The sequence below is a fragment of the Mesoplodon mirus genome (assembly GCF_964341445.2).
Source record: "Mesoplodon mirus genome assembly, chromosome: 3".
NCBI classification, from domain to species: domain Eukaryota; kingdom Metazoa; phylum Chordata; class Mammalia; order Artiodactyla; family Ziphiidae; genus Mesoplodon; species Mesoplodon mirus.
This window is the reverse complement of record NC_138978.1, coordinates 105,787,444-105,803,689: the sequence shown is the minus strand read 5'-3', so window position 1 is coordinate 105,803,689 and position 16,246 is coordinate 105,787,444. Positions and strand designations below refer to the sequence as shown.

General features: G+C 37.7%; 2 protein-coding genes across 6 annotated transcripts in view; one reads left to right on the top strand and one right to left on the bottom strand.

Moving 5' to 3' along the window:
* Positions 1-111, bottom strand: part of CAPZA1 (capping actin protein of muscle Z-line subunit alpha 1) — a 47,221-nt gene extending 47,110 nt beyond the window's left edge. The window contains exon 1 of the mRNA XM_082616470.1: positions 5-111. Within this exon, the coding sequence (XP_082472596.1) occupies positions 5-43 (39 nt within the window). The 5' untranslated portion in view covers positions 44-111. The remainder of the gene's footprint in view (positions 1-4) is intronic.
* The window catches only part of ST7L (suppression of tumorigenicity 7 like), a 71,514-nt gene that overhangs the window by 1,333 nt on the left and 53,935 nt on the right, over positions 1-16,246 (top strand). Inside the window, exons 1-5 of one of the 5 annotated variants that reach the window (XM_082616464.1) lie at positions 15-204; positions 2,673-2,755; positions 6,066-6,228; positions 11,585-11,639; positions 14,298-14,413. In XM_082616464.1, the coding sequence (XP_082472590.1) occupies positions 102-204; positions 2,673-2,755; positions 6,066-6,228; positions 11,585-11,639; positions 14,298-14,413 (520 nt within the window). In that variant the 5' untranslated portion in view covers positions 15-101. Of the gene's footprint in view, positions 1-14; positions 205-659; positions 961-2,672; positions 2,756-6,065; positions 6,229-11,584; positions 11,640-14,297; positions 14,414-16,246 lie in introns of those variants that run through there. The other 4 variants (XM_082616462.1, XM_082616463.1, XM_082616466.1 and 1 more) reach the window with 4 other exon arrangements.

The window sequence follows — 16,246 nt, the reverse complement described above, 5'->3', positions numbered from 1 at the left end:
TTACCTTCTCCTCATCCGACACCCGATCCTCGAAGTCGGCCATCTTGGGCTGCTCTGGCCCAGCCCGGCCCTGGCGCGAGGCAGGCCGGGAAGGAGGCCGAATGATGGAATCACAGCGAGGGCCGTCTGAAGGACCCGCCCGGAAACGCCGACCGCTAGGGCGCCATGTCAGTTACGGGCGTGGGTCCTGGCGCCGACGCCCCAGTAAGTCGGCGTGACTTAAATGATTTTAAGTCTAATATTTTTCTCACTGAATTACATTAATTTCCCCATTCATCTATGGGACGTTGGGAGCGTGCTTCGCCTGGTATTGGCGCCCGAGCTCCGGCCGACCAAATTGCAGTCGCTACTCCTGTAGATTTTCCCGGTACCAGTGCTCTCCATGGCAGCCGAGTCCAAAGGGCTAAGTGCTGCTCCGACTCTGGAACGCTCGGTGGCTTTTTCAACCCCAGGAATGGGATGGAAGGTGACCCTCACGCGTTTGGAGGCTAAAACACTTCACTCCGGGGTCACATCTTAGCCCAGTTCCTCCAGAATAGGTGCCGCTATCCGCCCCTTCCCTCCCTCGGAAGGAATAGGTAGCCCCAGTCCTGGGGCGCTCCTCCACCTTCCAAATCTTCTCGGTCCCCGTTCCCTGGGACTCTGAGCCTTCACAGAGGCCAACTTCAGGTCCGCCACTATCCCAGGATTCCCGACTCCCGGTTTCCTGCCCTTCTCCCCTCCCAACTCCCGGCGCCACCGGGAGCGGCAAGATGGCGGATGGTGACGGCTTAGGTGAAGCAGCGACTGCTGCGGCGTCTCTTCCTGCCCCTGCTCCCGGCCTGAGCCCGCCGCTGGGCTGGAGGGAGCGGCTGCGGGCCGGACTGGCGGGCACTGGGGCCTCGCTGTGGTTCGTGGCGGGGCTGGGGCTGCTTTACGCTCTGAGGGTCCCGCTGAGGCTCTGTGAGAATTTGGCAGCGGGTGAGAGGCCCAGAGCTCCCGAGGGACGGGCGGGCGTGGGGGATTGGGGGGCAGGAGAGGTGCCGGGGGCAAGGGCCAAAGGGCAGAGATTTTCAGTATCACCGGAGGGCTTCGCAGAATGAGTCGCTGTGTGCGACCGAGTGGGTTCTTTTTCTCTTGGGCCGCTATTCCGCAGCTGATTGCCAAACCTGAGCTGCAACTACCGGCTCCTCCCTAAAGCTCTTAAGGTCCGCCCTCTCTCCTCTGTCCTCGTTCACCCGAGGAGAAGCCACCTGATAAAATGTAAGCTTCAGGTGGTAGGGCAGATGAGAGCATTTTCAGACTTGAATGCAGAATTTATACACACCTTTTGATTCTCCCGCCACTCAGCTGAGAGAACCTACACCCAGACAATAAAAATCTGAAAGAAACCAACACGATCTTAGCCAGCCATTCTCATGTTTTAAAATAGTTTTGTCAGGAAATAGTTTTCGTGATATTTTTGTCCGTTCTCTGTTTTAGGCTTTATCTTGAGTAATAAAATAGACCAGTACAGGAAGTAAAGAGAAAGAGAGCCACAAACAGCAGTGGGTTCTTTCCTTAGTTCGTTCTTTCAACATTTGTAGAGAGCTTGCTGTGTAGTGTGGGCTGAAGTTACAAAGACGTATAAGAGGTGACGATTCCCTTGGATTCTGCAAATATTATTCTTTAGCTGTAGCCAGGACAGAGTGGATGGGAGCCAGGGCTTCTTACCATGTCATTACAAATTGGCAACCTCAGATTAAAATGGAAGTATTTTTGTTATGGGATGATTATGACTGTCAGTATTGTGTTTTATTTTTCTGTAACAAGAGAAGGCAAATGTCCCCTTTTCTATTCTGTGAAATGACATGAAAGACTGTGAGATAATGTTCTGAAATGTTTTGGACTTTTTAAGAACATAGTATGTAAATTCAGATGCAACTAACACACTAAAATAAGCTAGATAAATTGGCCTTCCTAGACTGTTTGAAAAGCTAATTTGGTGTTTCTGTTACAGGTTAATGAAGTGACTACTAATGGTTTGTATGCTCAGTGAAATGTTATTCATTGAGTTTATCATTTTTTTTTACATTAACTAGATACACCATTTAGATGAGAGTCAATGACTTTACAGATTTTTATTTCTTTCTAAAACCCAAAGTATTTATGAGACAATTACTTGAAGTGAAGAATGTGGTCCAGGTTTTCAGTGAATCAGGTTTAGGGAGCTCTTAGTTTGCTATTCTTTTTGGGTTATTTTGCCTCTGTAGCTGACATACCAAATACACACACTGTTTCCTTCCTTCTAATTTGAAACACTGGTTTGTATCTCACCAAAATAATTAGGAAGTAGTTTTAATCCTCCTTTGTAACAGTATGTTTGTTCATATTATCCTTATGGAATTGCAAAAGTTCTTGTCTAAATTATGATATTCCTGGTTTTATTCTCAACAGCAAGCTAAATGATCTCATTTTGATTTGCTTATTTAACAAATCAGTAGTGTAAAATCCTACGCTTACATATGTGAAGGCATTTTAAAGATGTGATACAATGAGAATTTAAAGTAGCTTTTTAAAAATTACAACTTTATCAACTGAATCTCATACTAGATATTAATACTACTTATGTCCCTCCACTCATAAAGACACCTGCATAATTGTAACTTGGGTACTTATTTTTTTAACTTTGATTTTTTTATTCTTTTTGGCAGTGACAGTATTTTTAAATTCATTGACGCCCAAATTCTATGTGGCACTTACAGGGACATCTTCTTTGATATCAGGACTAATATTTGTAAGTAGTTTCCATTTCCTTTGTGCTTTGGTGTTTATCTTAAAATCAGATCTCTTTAAATAGTGATTATAATAATTAAAAATACTTATAGATCAGCATTCTCAAAATTTTTCACATTCTCAAAATGTGAAAAAACATTTAAAAAAACACTGCAACTTCCTCTCCACTTTTAGAGATCGATAGTATTCATTTGCGTATAAAAGACTATTGTATGTTGTGGGGGTGTAGTGGGAGGTGGGTTGTGATCTAAATGCTTGCAGGCTCGGCTTAGTAACAAAAATGAGTAAAATTGGCAGAGTGTAAAAATTGAAATTTTTATTTACTTTGAAGACTGGGTAATCTGGACAGTACATACTCCTTCTAGAAAAGGCTAAAGCTAACTGTTGCCATGTAGACTTGCAGACCAGTATTACCAGGTCTTCCAATTTTTTCAGACGATTTCAAGAGAACCTGGATATAAAGTTTTTATATAAAATCTTCCAATACTTTAATGTTGGCAATATCGGGCAGACTAAAAATTTATCCGTCTTGAATTAGGCTTATAGGCTGCCAGTTACCTTCTGTTTAAGAGCAGAGTTTGGGAGACAGGCTAACCATCACTTTAATTGTATGACTTCAAGAAAGTGAATTAACTTTTCTAAAGCTCCAATTTCCTCATCTGTACACTGGAGATAATAATAGTATCAACTTGGAAATTCCTTGGTGGTCTAGTGGTTTAGGACTCAACTCAATTAATTTTTTAAAAACTAATTAATTTTTTAAAAATTAATTAATTAATTTTTGGCTGCATTGAGCCTTCGTTACTGTACGCGGGTTTTCTCTAGTTGTGGTGAGTGGGGGGCTGCTCTTCCTTGCGGTGCACAGGATTCTCATTTCAGTGGTTTCTCTTGTTGTGGAGCATGGGGCCTAGGGCACGCGGGCTGCAGTAGTTGTGGCTCGTAGGCTCTAGAGCGCAGGCTCAGTAGTTGTGTTGCACGGGCTCAATTGCTCCTCAGCGTGTGGGATCTTCCCGGACCAGGGCTTAAACCTGTGTCTCCTGCATTGGCAGGAGGATTCTCAACCACTGAGCCACCAGGGAAGCCCCAAAGGACTCCACACTTTCACTGCCGAGGCCGGGGTTGGATGAGCCACCCGGTGTAGCCAAAAAAAAAAAAAAAGTATCAACTTCATAGTTATGAGGATTAAATGAGATAGTGTGTGTGAAAGCTTGCAACAACATGACATACACTAATGAATTTTGGCCACGTTATTCTAAGAAGTGCCACAATAAAGAAACCTGTTTAATTCAGCTTTCCCTTGCTTTATTTAACCAAGCTATCATTTTTATTTTAAAAAGATTTTTTAAAATTTTATAATCTTTATTAACATCCCTGGGAACTAGTGTTTCATAGTATAAACTTTGGAAAAATACTGCTACAGATAAAAATCTTAGGAAGTATTATGGCATGCATGGCCAATGAAATTTTTCTGTATTTTTTTCTCATCTCTAGGTGGTGCTCTATAACTATAGTAGAAATGTAAAAATAATAGCATTTATATTGGAGTGGTTTTTTGTTTTGTTTTTTTAAATAGGAACGAACACTTGACCATTTTGTTGAAGTGAAATACCAGATGAGAAAAATTTTTCTCTTGACTTAAAAAAAATTATTGAGGAATTCTGGGTGAAAACTCTGTTATTAAAAGCCTCAAAATTTATTGATTTATAAAGCCTACTCATAATTTAGCATATTTTGTCATAGCATATAAAAATCTAAATAAAGAAGATAAACTATCTTTAAACAGCTGATGTAGTAGAAAAAGCATTGGTCTTGGAGCCAGCAGATGTAGTTTTGAGTCTTGACTCTGCCATTTACTATCTGATGACTTTGGGCAAGTCACATGAATTCTGAGTCCTAATTTCCTCGTTTATAAGGAGGGGAGAAAGCTTACATTTATATAATATATAACTTGCATATGTAATATGTAAAAGTGTTTAAAATTTGTTGTTACTTTTTTTTTTTTTTTTTGCGGTACGCGGGCCTCTCACTGCTGTGGCCTCTCCCGTTGCGGGGCACAGGCTCCGGACGCGCAGGCTTAGCGGCCATGGCTCACGGGCCCAGCTGCTCCGCGGCCTGTGGGATCTTCCCGGACTGGGGCACGAACCCGTGTCTCCTGCATCGGCAGGCGGACTCTCAACCACTGCGCCACCAGGGAAGCCCTGTTGTTACTGTTTTTAAACCAACGTTTTAAATTGACAAAACTTAAGAATTCAAGTAACATTTTAAAGGTTAAACTGTGTCATTACCCTTGAAATCTTGATGAGTTTTTATTAGCAAAGTTTATTTATAATTTCTTTTACCACCTGAAATGAGAAAGCTAGCTGTGCTGCTTGTGTTATTTCTACCTGAAGAGGTAATGTGCTTGGAAGCTTGAAGAACAGCAACAAAGCCAGTTGTTTAACTAATTATTACGAGTAAAAAGATTACTCTGAAAGGAGAGTAAAAGAGCCAGTGGGAGTGCATAACATAGCTTTCTGTTCTGTGGAATCAGGAAAAGTTCCCTCGGACATGTCATTTAAGCTCAGACCCAAAGGAGCCAGCAAAGGGAGTTGAAAAGGCTGGAGTATCCGAATATGAAACATTCTGCTCATTCAACCAGCTGCTTTTTGATTCCTCTTCTTATAACAATGATAAACCATGGAAACAGAAAGAAATGAATATCCTGATTTTTAAATGGTTCAATATGGGAATCAACTTGACTCTTAACCTACATTAATAATACTACCAAATACTGGAGTAGTACTTTATTTTTTAAAAGCACTTACAATTCTTGTTAACCATATTTACTAGATAGGACATTGAGGCTCTGAGAGGTTAGAAGTTAACTTGCCCAAAACACACAGCTAATATATGGCTGAATTGGGAGTCAAATGTGGGCATTCTAACCCTAGTTTAGTGGTTAATCCACCATGCTAGTTGTTTCAAAATTTGTCTTTTAATTATGCTACAGATAGACTAAAATGACATTGTAATGTAAGTTACATTATTTATAGCTTAAACACTTCTTACTGTTTTTTTAATGCTTTATTTACAGACGTATTTCTTCTAGTGTTGCCTAAGCTTGTCTGAATTTCATTACAAAGTTGCAAAACATTTTACCTTGGCTTGGCATGTGTCATCAGGGAATCTTGTGTTTGGCTTATTTTTTGGAAGGAGGGCACGTTTCAAATGCTGAATTAAACAGGAACATCTTGAGAGAATGTTTTGATTTGAGGTCATATATCTGCTGATTAATTCTGTTTTAAGTGAAAGATGTTTTCTGTTTGTCACAGATATTTGAATGGTGGTACTTCCATAAGCACGGCACATCTTTTATTGAGCAAGTATCTGTAAGCCATTTGCGACCACTGATGGGAGGAGCAGACGGCAGCATTTCAGAGCCAGGTTCTCCTTCCAGCAGCAGAGAAAGTGAAACCAGCAGACAGAATTTGTCAGGTGACTACTACTGACTTAATGTGTGTTCAGAGCTGTATTGTTAAGGTTGTGTTTGGCTGTGGCAGATAGAAAACTCATAACAGTAGAGAGCAGTTTGTCTTTCCTTTAAATATAGGTAATCCATGGCTGATACGGAGAGCAATGATTATCAGAGACCTAGACTCCTTCTATTTTGTTTGCAACCATCTCCAATGCAGTTTTTCCTTGTGGTTCCAGACAGTTGCTCTGGCTTCAGCCATCATGTCCACAGTCTAGTCATCAGGAAGGAGAATAAGCCAGGAGAAGACTCTTTCCCCACACCCCACCCCACAGCAACCAAGGACACTTCCGAGCAGTGTCACATACTATTTCAACTTACTTTCTACTGGTCAGACCTTTGTCATATAGCCAGAACTAGCTGTAAGGGAGGCTAGAAATTGTAATCATTTTCTCAGTGTATATATGCACAGGTGATAAGGGAATATTATTACTGTAAAGGAGAGAACAGAGACAGTTAGCCATCTCTGCCAAGAGAGCGAAGTTAGGAAAAATAGTTTTTCTTCTCAATATATTTACAAAGACATCAAAATCTGTTATTCATGTATGGATAATCTGTTGTCATACATAAACTGTAGACTATTCCTCTATATGTATCTAGTAATTATGCAATTAGGAAAGTAAAATATTTGAAGCCAGATAGAAATGACATTTTTGGATTATTGTTTCTTTCATGTGGTATAGGTTATAGTCATACAGTTAACTCATACAAATGAGTTAATTCTGCAGAATGTCATAATGTCTCATTTGTTCAGTAAACCACTAGAGTTATATTAATTTAGTAGAAAAATACTACCTGAGTGCAGTTGCTGGCACTTTTTAGGTGTGATCAGGGAAAGTCTGTAAGAAAGAACTGTTTAAACTGAGCCCTAAAGCTTGAGTGGGGGACTTCCCCAGTGGCGTAGTGGTTAAGAATCTGCCTGCCAATGCAGGAGACGTAGGTTTGAGCCCTGGTCCTGGAAGATCCCACATGCCGTGGAGCAACAAAGCCTGTGCACCACAACTACTGAGCCTGCGCTCTAGAGCCCGGAAGCCACAACTACTGAGCCCTCGCACCACAGCTACTAAAGCCTGCGCACCTAGAGCGCATGCTCCACAGCTAGAGAAGCCACCACAATGAGAAGCCGACACACCGCAACGAAGAGTAGCCTCCACTCACCACAACTAGAGAAAGCCCACGTGAAACAACAGAGACCCAATGCAGCCATAAATAAGTAAAAAAAAAAAAAAAAAAAAAAGCTTGAGTGGGTGTTGACCAGGATTAGTAAGGATGAGGTTGGCAGCCATTCAGGAGTACAGGAAGGAATAATGGTAATTTTCTCTCCCCTACTCCTTTCTCCCCTTTCATGAAATAATTACGGAACTCTTAAGAATAAGGCATATTAAGATGAATATGAGGGACTTCCCTGGAGGTCCAGTGGTAAAGAATCCACCTTACAATGCAGGGGACACGGGTTCGATCCCTGATCAGGGAACTAAGATCCTACATGCCACGGGGCAATGAAGACTGCGTGCCACAACTACTGAGCTTGCGCACCTCAACTAGAGCCTGCATGCTGCAAATTACAGAGCTCACACGCTCTGGAACCTGCACGCCACAACTACAGAGCCCATGTGCCCTGGAGCCTGCGCACCACAACTAGAGAAGAGAAAACCCACACACCGCAACTAGAGAGAAGCCCGCGCACCACAACGAAGATCCTGTGTGCTGCAACTAAGACCCCACGCAGCCAAAAATTAAATAAATCAATCAATAAACAAATAATAAATCTTAAAAAAAATGAATATGACATAGATCTGTCCTCAAGAAGCTCAGAGTCCAGTATGTAAATAATTATAACAATAATGCATTATACAATCTTATTCCCTATTGTGAGATTGAGTATACCATTGCATAATGAAAGTGAAGATAACCTTAAGAACATTCCAGCTTAGTATAGGATACAGACGTATAAATAAGTGATGGCAAAAGATACAAAAGATACTTTTTTTTTTTTTTTTGCGTTACGCGGGCCTCTCACCGTTGTGGCTTCTCCCGTTGTGGAGCACAGGCTCCGGACGCGCAGGCTCAGCGGCCATGGCTCACGGGCCCAGCTGCTCTGCGGCATGTGGAATCTTCCCGGACCGGGGCACGAACCCATGTCCCCTGCATCAGCAGGCGGACTCTCAACCACTGCGCCACCAGGGAAGCCCACAAAAGATACTTTTATATAGTGTATAGAAGATACTATGGTGATAAAAGAGGGAATGGTCAGTTATTCTTGGAAGGAAGGCCACAAAATGTTTCACAGAAGAGATGCATGAGTTGACCTCAGAAGTGAGTCACAGTTCTCCTTTGGTTCTACTTTCTCTCCCTGGGTAACTGCATCTCCTTCTATAATATTATCATCCACAGACATATATTGGGAGAACCAATGTTAACTTTCTTTCCCCAAGCTCTCTTTTATGTTCTAGACCCACATTTCTAACTCTTTGCTAGAAATCTCCACCTCTGATGGCCCTAAGCAACCCTAAACTCATTCTGACCAAAGTGAAACTGCTAATTATCTTCTTTTAGTAGGTCCTTTCCATAATCCTAAAATCTATTAATTTCCAAAATAGAAACCTTTGAGTTGTTTTAGATTATATCTCTTTTGTTTCCCCTTCCTTCTCCAGACTATTGACCCTCATCGTATGCTATTGATTCCCCTAAAAAATTACCTTGACTGTATTTTACCTTCTTTTATTTCAACATTCAGTGTCTCATATGTAGGCCTTAGATATCTCTTTCCTGGACTATTGCTGTATATCCTAACTGGTTTCCCTGCCTATGATACTTCTCCTTTTAGTACATTCTCTCCCCTTACTATGTAAAAAAGTGGTTCTCAAATTTTTTAGATTCAGGAATCGTTTATACTCCTAAAAATTATTGAGGACCTCAAAGAGCTTTTGTTTATATATTGATTATATCCACAATATTTACCATATTAGAAATTAAAACAAATTTAAAAAATATTTATTTAGTAGTTATTTTTAAAATAACAGGAAACTCATTGCCTGTTAACATAGTTCTATGAACTGAACTGTGTCTCTCCCCCACCTCAAATTCATATGTTGAAGCTGTAACCTCTAATGTAACTATATTTAGAGGCAGGACTTTTAGGAGACAATTAAGGTTAAATGAGGTTGTAAGGGTGGGGTTCTAATGTGATAGGATTGGTAGCCTTAGGAGAAGAAGAGAGATTAATTTCTCTCTCCACTATGGGAGGAGGCATGTGAGGACACAGGAAGAAGGCAGCCATCTGTAAGCCAGGAAGAGAGCTCTCACCAGAACCTAACCATGTTGGCACCCTGATTTCAGACGTCCAGATTTCAGAACTGTGAGAAACTAAATTTCTGTTGTTTAAGTCACCCAATCTATGGTATTTAGTTATGGCAGCCTGAGCTAATACACATATCATGAAAAATAATTATATTTTCCAAAACGAGAAAATTTTAATCAGTAGACTGCCATTTCTTTACATTTATTTAAATCTCTAATATCTAACTTAATAAAAAATTGCTTATTCTCATATGTGCTTCTGCATTGTCTGTTGTGAAATGTTGTTTTGCTTGACATCTATGAAGAAAATCTGTTCTCACACAGATATGTAGTTGGAAAAGGGAAAAGTATTTTAATAACCTTTTCAGAAGTTTGTGGATATTCATTTTCAAAACAACACCAAAATTTACTGAGGTACTTTCTTAAAGTTTAGTTGCAATGTGGAATCTGAAGCTATACCAGTTAACTTTTCATGTTCTGTACATTAAAATCCCTTGGTGTCCCATTTTGAATGGGTCTTTCACTTATGAATAATTTTATAAATCATGCATTGGCCATTTGGAAAACACTCGTTCCCTGAGTTATACATGTCTTCCAAATATTGAAATATTGTATAATTTTTAAAAATGACATTTGTTAATATCACCACTAATCTCACAGGAAAGCCTTTAAGTTGAGAAATTGTCAAGCTCATGGTAACTGATACAAGTTTTTCAAAATTCTAATATGTACTTGAAAGCTCAAGTTTTATCATTGGCAGCAAATACTGTTTTTTCTTTCTTGAATTTGACAGACTCACTTTGTTCAACTTTGAGAAAATGTTTGCCAGGTATCTGTCTGAATAATCATAAGTTTGTCTGTTAGTGACTCTTTCAAGTAAAAGCGAGATTCCATGAAAAAAAAAAAAGGTCAGTCCAGCTCAAAAAACAATTGCTTATACTGGAGACAACCATCATACTTGGTTGCCTTGTTTACTGGGGTGGGGGTGAGGAATCCAATGACCACTACTTTAAAGTACCAGCAATTTTACCAACCTTTGATTTGTACCGTTAGCCCAACTTTGCAGGACTGGGACTAGTGTGAGGCAAGTCACAGGTGCTTGGGGCACAAAATTGAAGGACGCCCTTACTCTCAGGGTTGGGTTCAAGTCAACAAGTTAAAAAGGCAAACAATGTCTTAACATTTATTATGAAATGAGTTGTTACTTTGCAGTTCCATGAATGATACTTGGAGAACTGCTGATCTAAACAAAGTCCTGATATTTGTTATTTTTCTGTTTATAAACCTTTGATGGCTTCTGATTGACTAAGGATAATGTCTGAACTCTTTACATGGTATGTAAGCCCCTTCATCAATTTCCCGCAGTCTATTTTCTAGCCTCATTTACAGCTCTCCCTCTCACCTTCTACCATGTACTCTAACCTAAGTATGCTGTGTGGTTTTCTGATACTTCTCTGCTTAGAATGTTCTTCATCTGGCAACCTTCTACTCATTTTTACAGTGGTTCAAGTTTAAATGTCACAACCTTTCTAAAGTCTCCCCTAATTTCTCCAGAGCAAACTTAATCACTTCCTTTTTATCTCTTGGAACAAAATATATCTCTATCATAGCACTTATCACACAGTGTAGGTGATAGTTTACATAACTAATTCTCATGCTACATTTAATTCAGTTAAGTTAGTTCCAAGTGCTGTGGTAGGTTCCAGAAGTACAAAATGAGCAAAGTTTTAAAAGCTCATATTTTAAAGGAGAAACTGAAAACCAGATAGTCACATTGTAATATGGTAAGTGCTGTACTTGAATTGTGAACCAAATGCTATGGAGACAGAAATAAGGGAATGACTAGATTTAGTTTTACACTGCGTGACAGCAGGGGTGATCCATGCCTTATTCATCTTTGTGCTATATGTGGCTAGCACTGTACTTAACATACAGTGACTATACATGTTGACCAAATTAAGATTTAACTACATTTGATTAAACGGTCTTATTTTCCCCCTTTTTCTCTTTGTTTTTTAGAATGCAAGGTATGGAGAAATCCGCTAAATCTTTTCAGAGGAGCAGAATATAGGAGGTATTACATTTTGCTTTCAGTATAATTATGGCATTGGTTTTAGAATAAAAGTATTATGGAAAAATTTATTTTTACAAATATATCACAGCTCTTCTAGTTGGAGATACTGATATAAGGTAAAATGATTAGCCCATGGTTTAATTGGCAGCATCTTGACTATATTTACTTTTATAATCATGAGAAACATTGCATCAAACCATATGTTTGTGATATAAGTATACATTTGGCTCTTGGTTTATGGCAGAAAGCCTTTTCAAAGAATTCATGAGATTGAGAAAAAATTGCAAATGTCAGCATATTCCTGTGCACATATGCTCAACTGCAAACTTTATTTGACGATTCACTAGAAAATATCAATCTGAATGTGAATATAAATTTCATTTGTGCAACGGTACAGAGCATAATATTTTTATATTGTATTTCGTATTGCCATTCCCTAGCTACACTATTGTGTCCATTTCTCTTCTGGTTTTTATTCTAAATGAGAAAATGACTTTTGAAATTTATGACCAAAGATACTTTACTTTTGTTTTGAAAGGGCTGTGTTTTACCTGGAGGTAGACTGGGGCATGTTATTTAATTCATTGAACAAGAAACAGTTTATGTCTACTATGTATTGGCACTATGCAAAATGATGGGGATACAAAATAATTTAGCAGTAATCCCTGTGCATAAGTACTTGATAGTGTAGGACAGTCACATCCTGGGAAGCCAAAGCTAGGCTTTTATGATAGATGTCATTAGCCTATATTAAGGGATTCTGCAAGAAACAGGTCCTTGAACTTCTCACTGTATTTATTTAAAAGTTTTTAGGCTATTCTTGTTATCTTATAGTATCTACTTCATGAAAATCTTAAAGAGGAATTTCTTATCTTAGTATAACGAACTCTTAATGCTTCTTTTTTGAATGATTAGTTTGTCTTAATGTAAAAGTCTACATTGCACTGGTAATCATTGTGTGGTTCTAGGAAGCTTGGAATCATATCGTAGCCAACATTTAACAAGTGTATAGAATTCTTTGGTATGAGCCATTTTATGGCCCAATCCTTGTTTTACCTTACTGAGTCTTTTAAAATTTACTGCTAATTTAAGTTATTGATACTGTGCATGTGTTTTTTAGCTGCTTTAAATCATTTTGGGATTAATGTAGATCGTTCATTTTTTTAATGATTTTAGAAAGTATACCAAACTTTGCTAAGTGAACAAAGATTTGCTTTTTCCTTTTTCTTCATGATAATTTCTCCTAAAATAGCTAAAAACTTTAAATAGCGACTTTAAAGGCAACTTATACTATTAAATAACTTAAAATCTTTGATCATGTATATAAATGACACAATGTGCTTTTAAAATGCTTTTTCTGATTATAAAATATATACATATTCATTGTAGAAAGTTGGAAAATAAAAAGATGTATAAAAAAGAAAATAAAAAATCACCTTTTTCTACCACTAAGTGATAACTGCTATTAGTATTTCCACCCAGTCTCTCTTCTATATGCATATATAGAAACAAAACTTGAACATCATAATATGAAATTCATTATGTGTGAATTTACCACAGAATTTCTTCAAAACATGAATTTCTTCAAAAACATGATTTTTAATAGTTGTACTGTATTCTATTATATGGAGGTACCATACATAACTTACCTACTGCTCCCCTATCCAGGTCACAGGTTATATTTCACTGTTAACATTTACTCTAGAGGGATGGCTTTATATATAAATCTTTAGCCACATATATGATTATTTCCTTAGGGTTGATTTGTAGCACTGGAATTACTGAATCAAAAGGTGTGAACAGTTTTTTACCCCCCTTTCCGCCCCCCCTTTAATTTTTCCTTCTTTTAATGGTGGAAAATTTCAAAAATAAACAAAAGTAGAGAGAGTGGTATAATGGAATTCCATATACCCATCGTCTAACTAGGTGTGAATATTTTTAAGACTCTTGATAGATATTATCTAATTGATTTCTGGAAAAAGAAATGTAAATACCAATTTATATTTATAACAGCAATATGTGAGTCCCACCTCACCCTTGACAATATATATTTGCCAATTTTATAGTTGAATAGTAAAAATTAGTTATTTTAATTTGTTATTTGTTAATTACCACTGAGATTGGATATTTTAAAATGTATTTATTAGATAGTTTGTTACCTGCTATTAATTATTGAGGGTTTTAGGGGGAAATGAAAGGTAAAATTTCTAATTTAGTAAAATCTGAAAGAAGTTTTTTTTGCCTTTATGCTTTGAAAATGCTTTATCATCTTGATATCTAGTAAAAATTCACTTGTGTTTTCTTCTAGTTTTTTTGTAGTTTACTTTTAATACTTAATTCTAATTCAGTGAGAATTTATTTAAGTATACTTTAAAAAGTATATATTTAAGTCAAATTGTTTTATCCCTTCAAATTCAACTTTGAAGTACTGTTTGTTGAATAATCTAGCCTTTTCCGTTTTGGTTCTTGATGTTTTATTATTGTACTCTAAGTAGTTTGGATAGGTTATCTCTTTTGTTTTATTGATTATAATAAGCTTTTGAAACATCCTGAAATAAGATTTGTAGCAGTATATTTTTGAATTTTAAAAAGTGTCTGTTGTAGCAGACAGATGCTCTCTCATGTTCAATTTACATATTTTATTGTGTTTTGGTAAAGATACACTTGGGTGACTGGTAAAGAGCCACTTACATACTATGACATGAATTTGTCAGCTCAGGACCATCAGACCTTTTTCACCTGTGACACGGACTTTTTACGTCCTTCAGACACAGGTATGTGTCATATATGTTCTTGGGGTAAACAGTAGTCATAAAAATTATTTTTAAAGTTTTTTAGAGTTATTATACAAAGTTATTTGGCTTGGAGTTGTTTGCATCATTGATAAAAAAACCCAGATTAAATTGAAACTAATTATGATTATAAACTAGGTTATCGTACTTTTTTGTCTTTTATAAGATGAAATTTAAATTCTTTATAGAATTTAAAGTATTTTACAAAAATTAATTAAATTGCTTCTTTTATTACTTAAAAAACCTCTCAGATCAAATACAGCAATTGCTTATACAGAGAACAGTGTACCCAGTTTCGGTTGGGGAAGTTAACACCTATAATTACACATTAAAAAAAAAAGGATAAGGCAAAGTTAAACATTGGGACACAGCATGTAGAGAAAAATGGGGTATATTTTACTCCAGTCATAAGTCAGAGATGCATGTAAAGTGGTGGAAGATCATAGAAATGTCTGTGTTTAGTTTTCTCTAATCTTCTCTGTAGAAGTGAGTAAAGAAACTCTTAAATGTTTGGCTTAAAGACAGGGATCTTTATCACAACTATTTTGACTGCCCTCTCCCGCCTTATCTATGCTTCTACTTTTATCCTTCAAAATTAAAAGTCTCATTCTCTGGGAAGCCTTCCCTGATCTTCTCTGCAGTTCTATAGTACTTAGTCCAAACCTCACTTTTATAATAATTTTAGTTAATTTATTCAACTGTAAACACTTATTTCCTAATTTATCATGTTGTTTTAATGTTTGTCCTCCCTAATAATGTGTGAAACTGTGGAAATTAGGGACTGTATTTGTCATCTTTGAATCCCTATCATCTAGAACACTGCCTGATATACTGTAAATATTAATATTTATTCTTTGATGGAAGTATGAATGAATGAATAGCTTTGGTGTCACAGATGTCTTAAGCAATTTCAGTAATAATAGCTAACACTTGTATAACACTTATTATGTGCCAAGCACTGTTCTAAGCAATTTATATGAAGATACTAATTTAATCTTCCCAATCACTTCATGATATAGGTACTATTATCAGCCACATTTTAAATATAAAGGAACTGAGGCAAAGGGGAAACAAGTAACATGCCCTAAATCACTTAGCTAATAAATGAAAAAGCTGGGTTTCAAGCTCAAGTTTGGCTCTTAACCACTATACTATTACTGCTTCTACTCATCACATTGATAGGCAGAAGAAAATCACCAACAATTAGGGTCTGAAAAACAGCCAGTTTTCCAACATTGAAGTGAGTTCATTGAGCTATATCTCTGCTGCATTAAATATATTCAGCATGTATAGTAGCAGGAAACCCAAGGATTTTTGGTATGGTTACATAAAATGGTTTAATTGCAAATCAGAGAAAAAGGAATTGCTGTATGTTTATATGCTTAATGTTTACATTAATGGCAAAAGTATAATGTTAAGAAAATAATAGCAGTGGAAAATCAGTATTGTATGTTAACTATGAGGACTGAGGTGACTCTGGATATTAAGGCTTCACCTCCCTCTCATGGGCAGAATTGCAAACCTTGGCAGGCTTTTCAAATAGCAACAATGGCTATCCACTAAAGCTGTGGTCTTAAAACATTTTTGTTCACATACCTCCTAAAAGAATTTTGAAAAACTATGTATCCCTTCACACATTTTTTTTTTTTTTTTTTTTTTTTGTGGTACGTGGGCCTCTCACTGTTATGGCCTCTCCCGTTGCGGAGCACAGGCTCAGCGGCCATGGCCCACGGGCCCAGCCACTCCGTGGCATGTGGGATCCTCCCGGACCGGGGCACGAACCCCCTGCATCGGCAGGCGGACTCTCAGCCACTG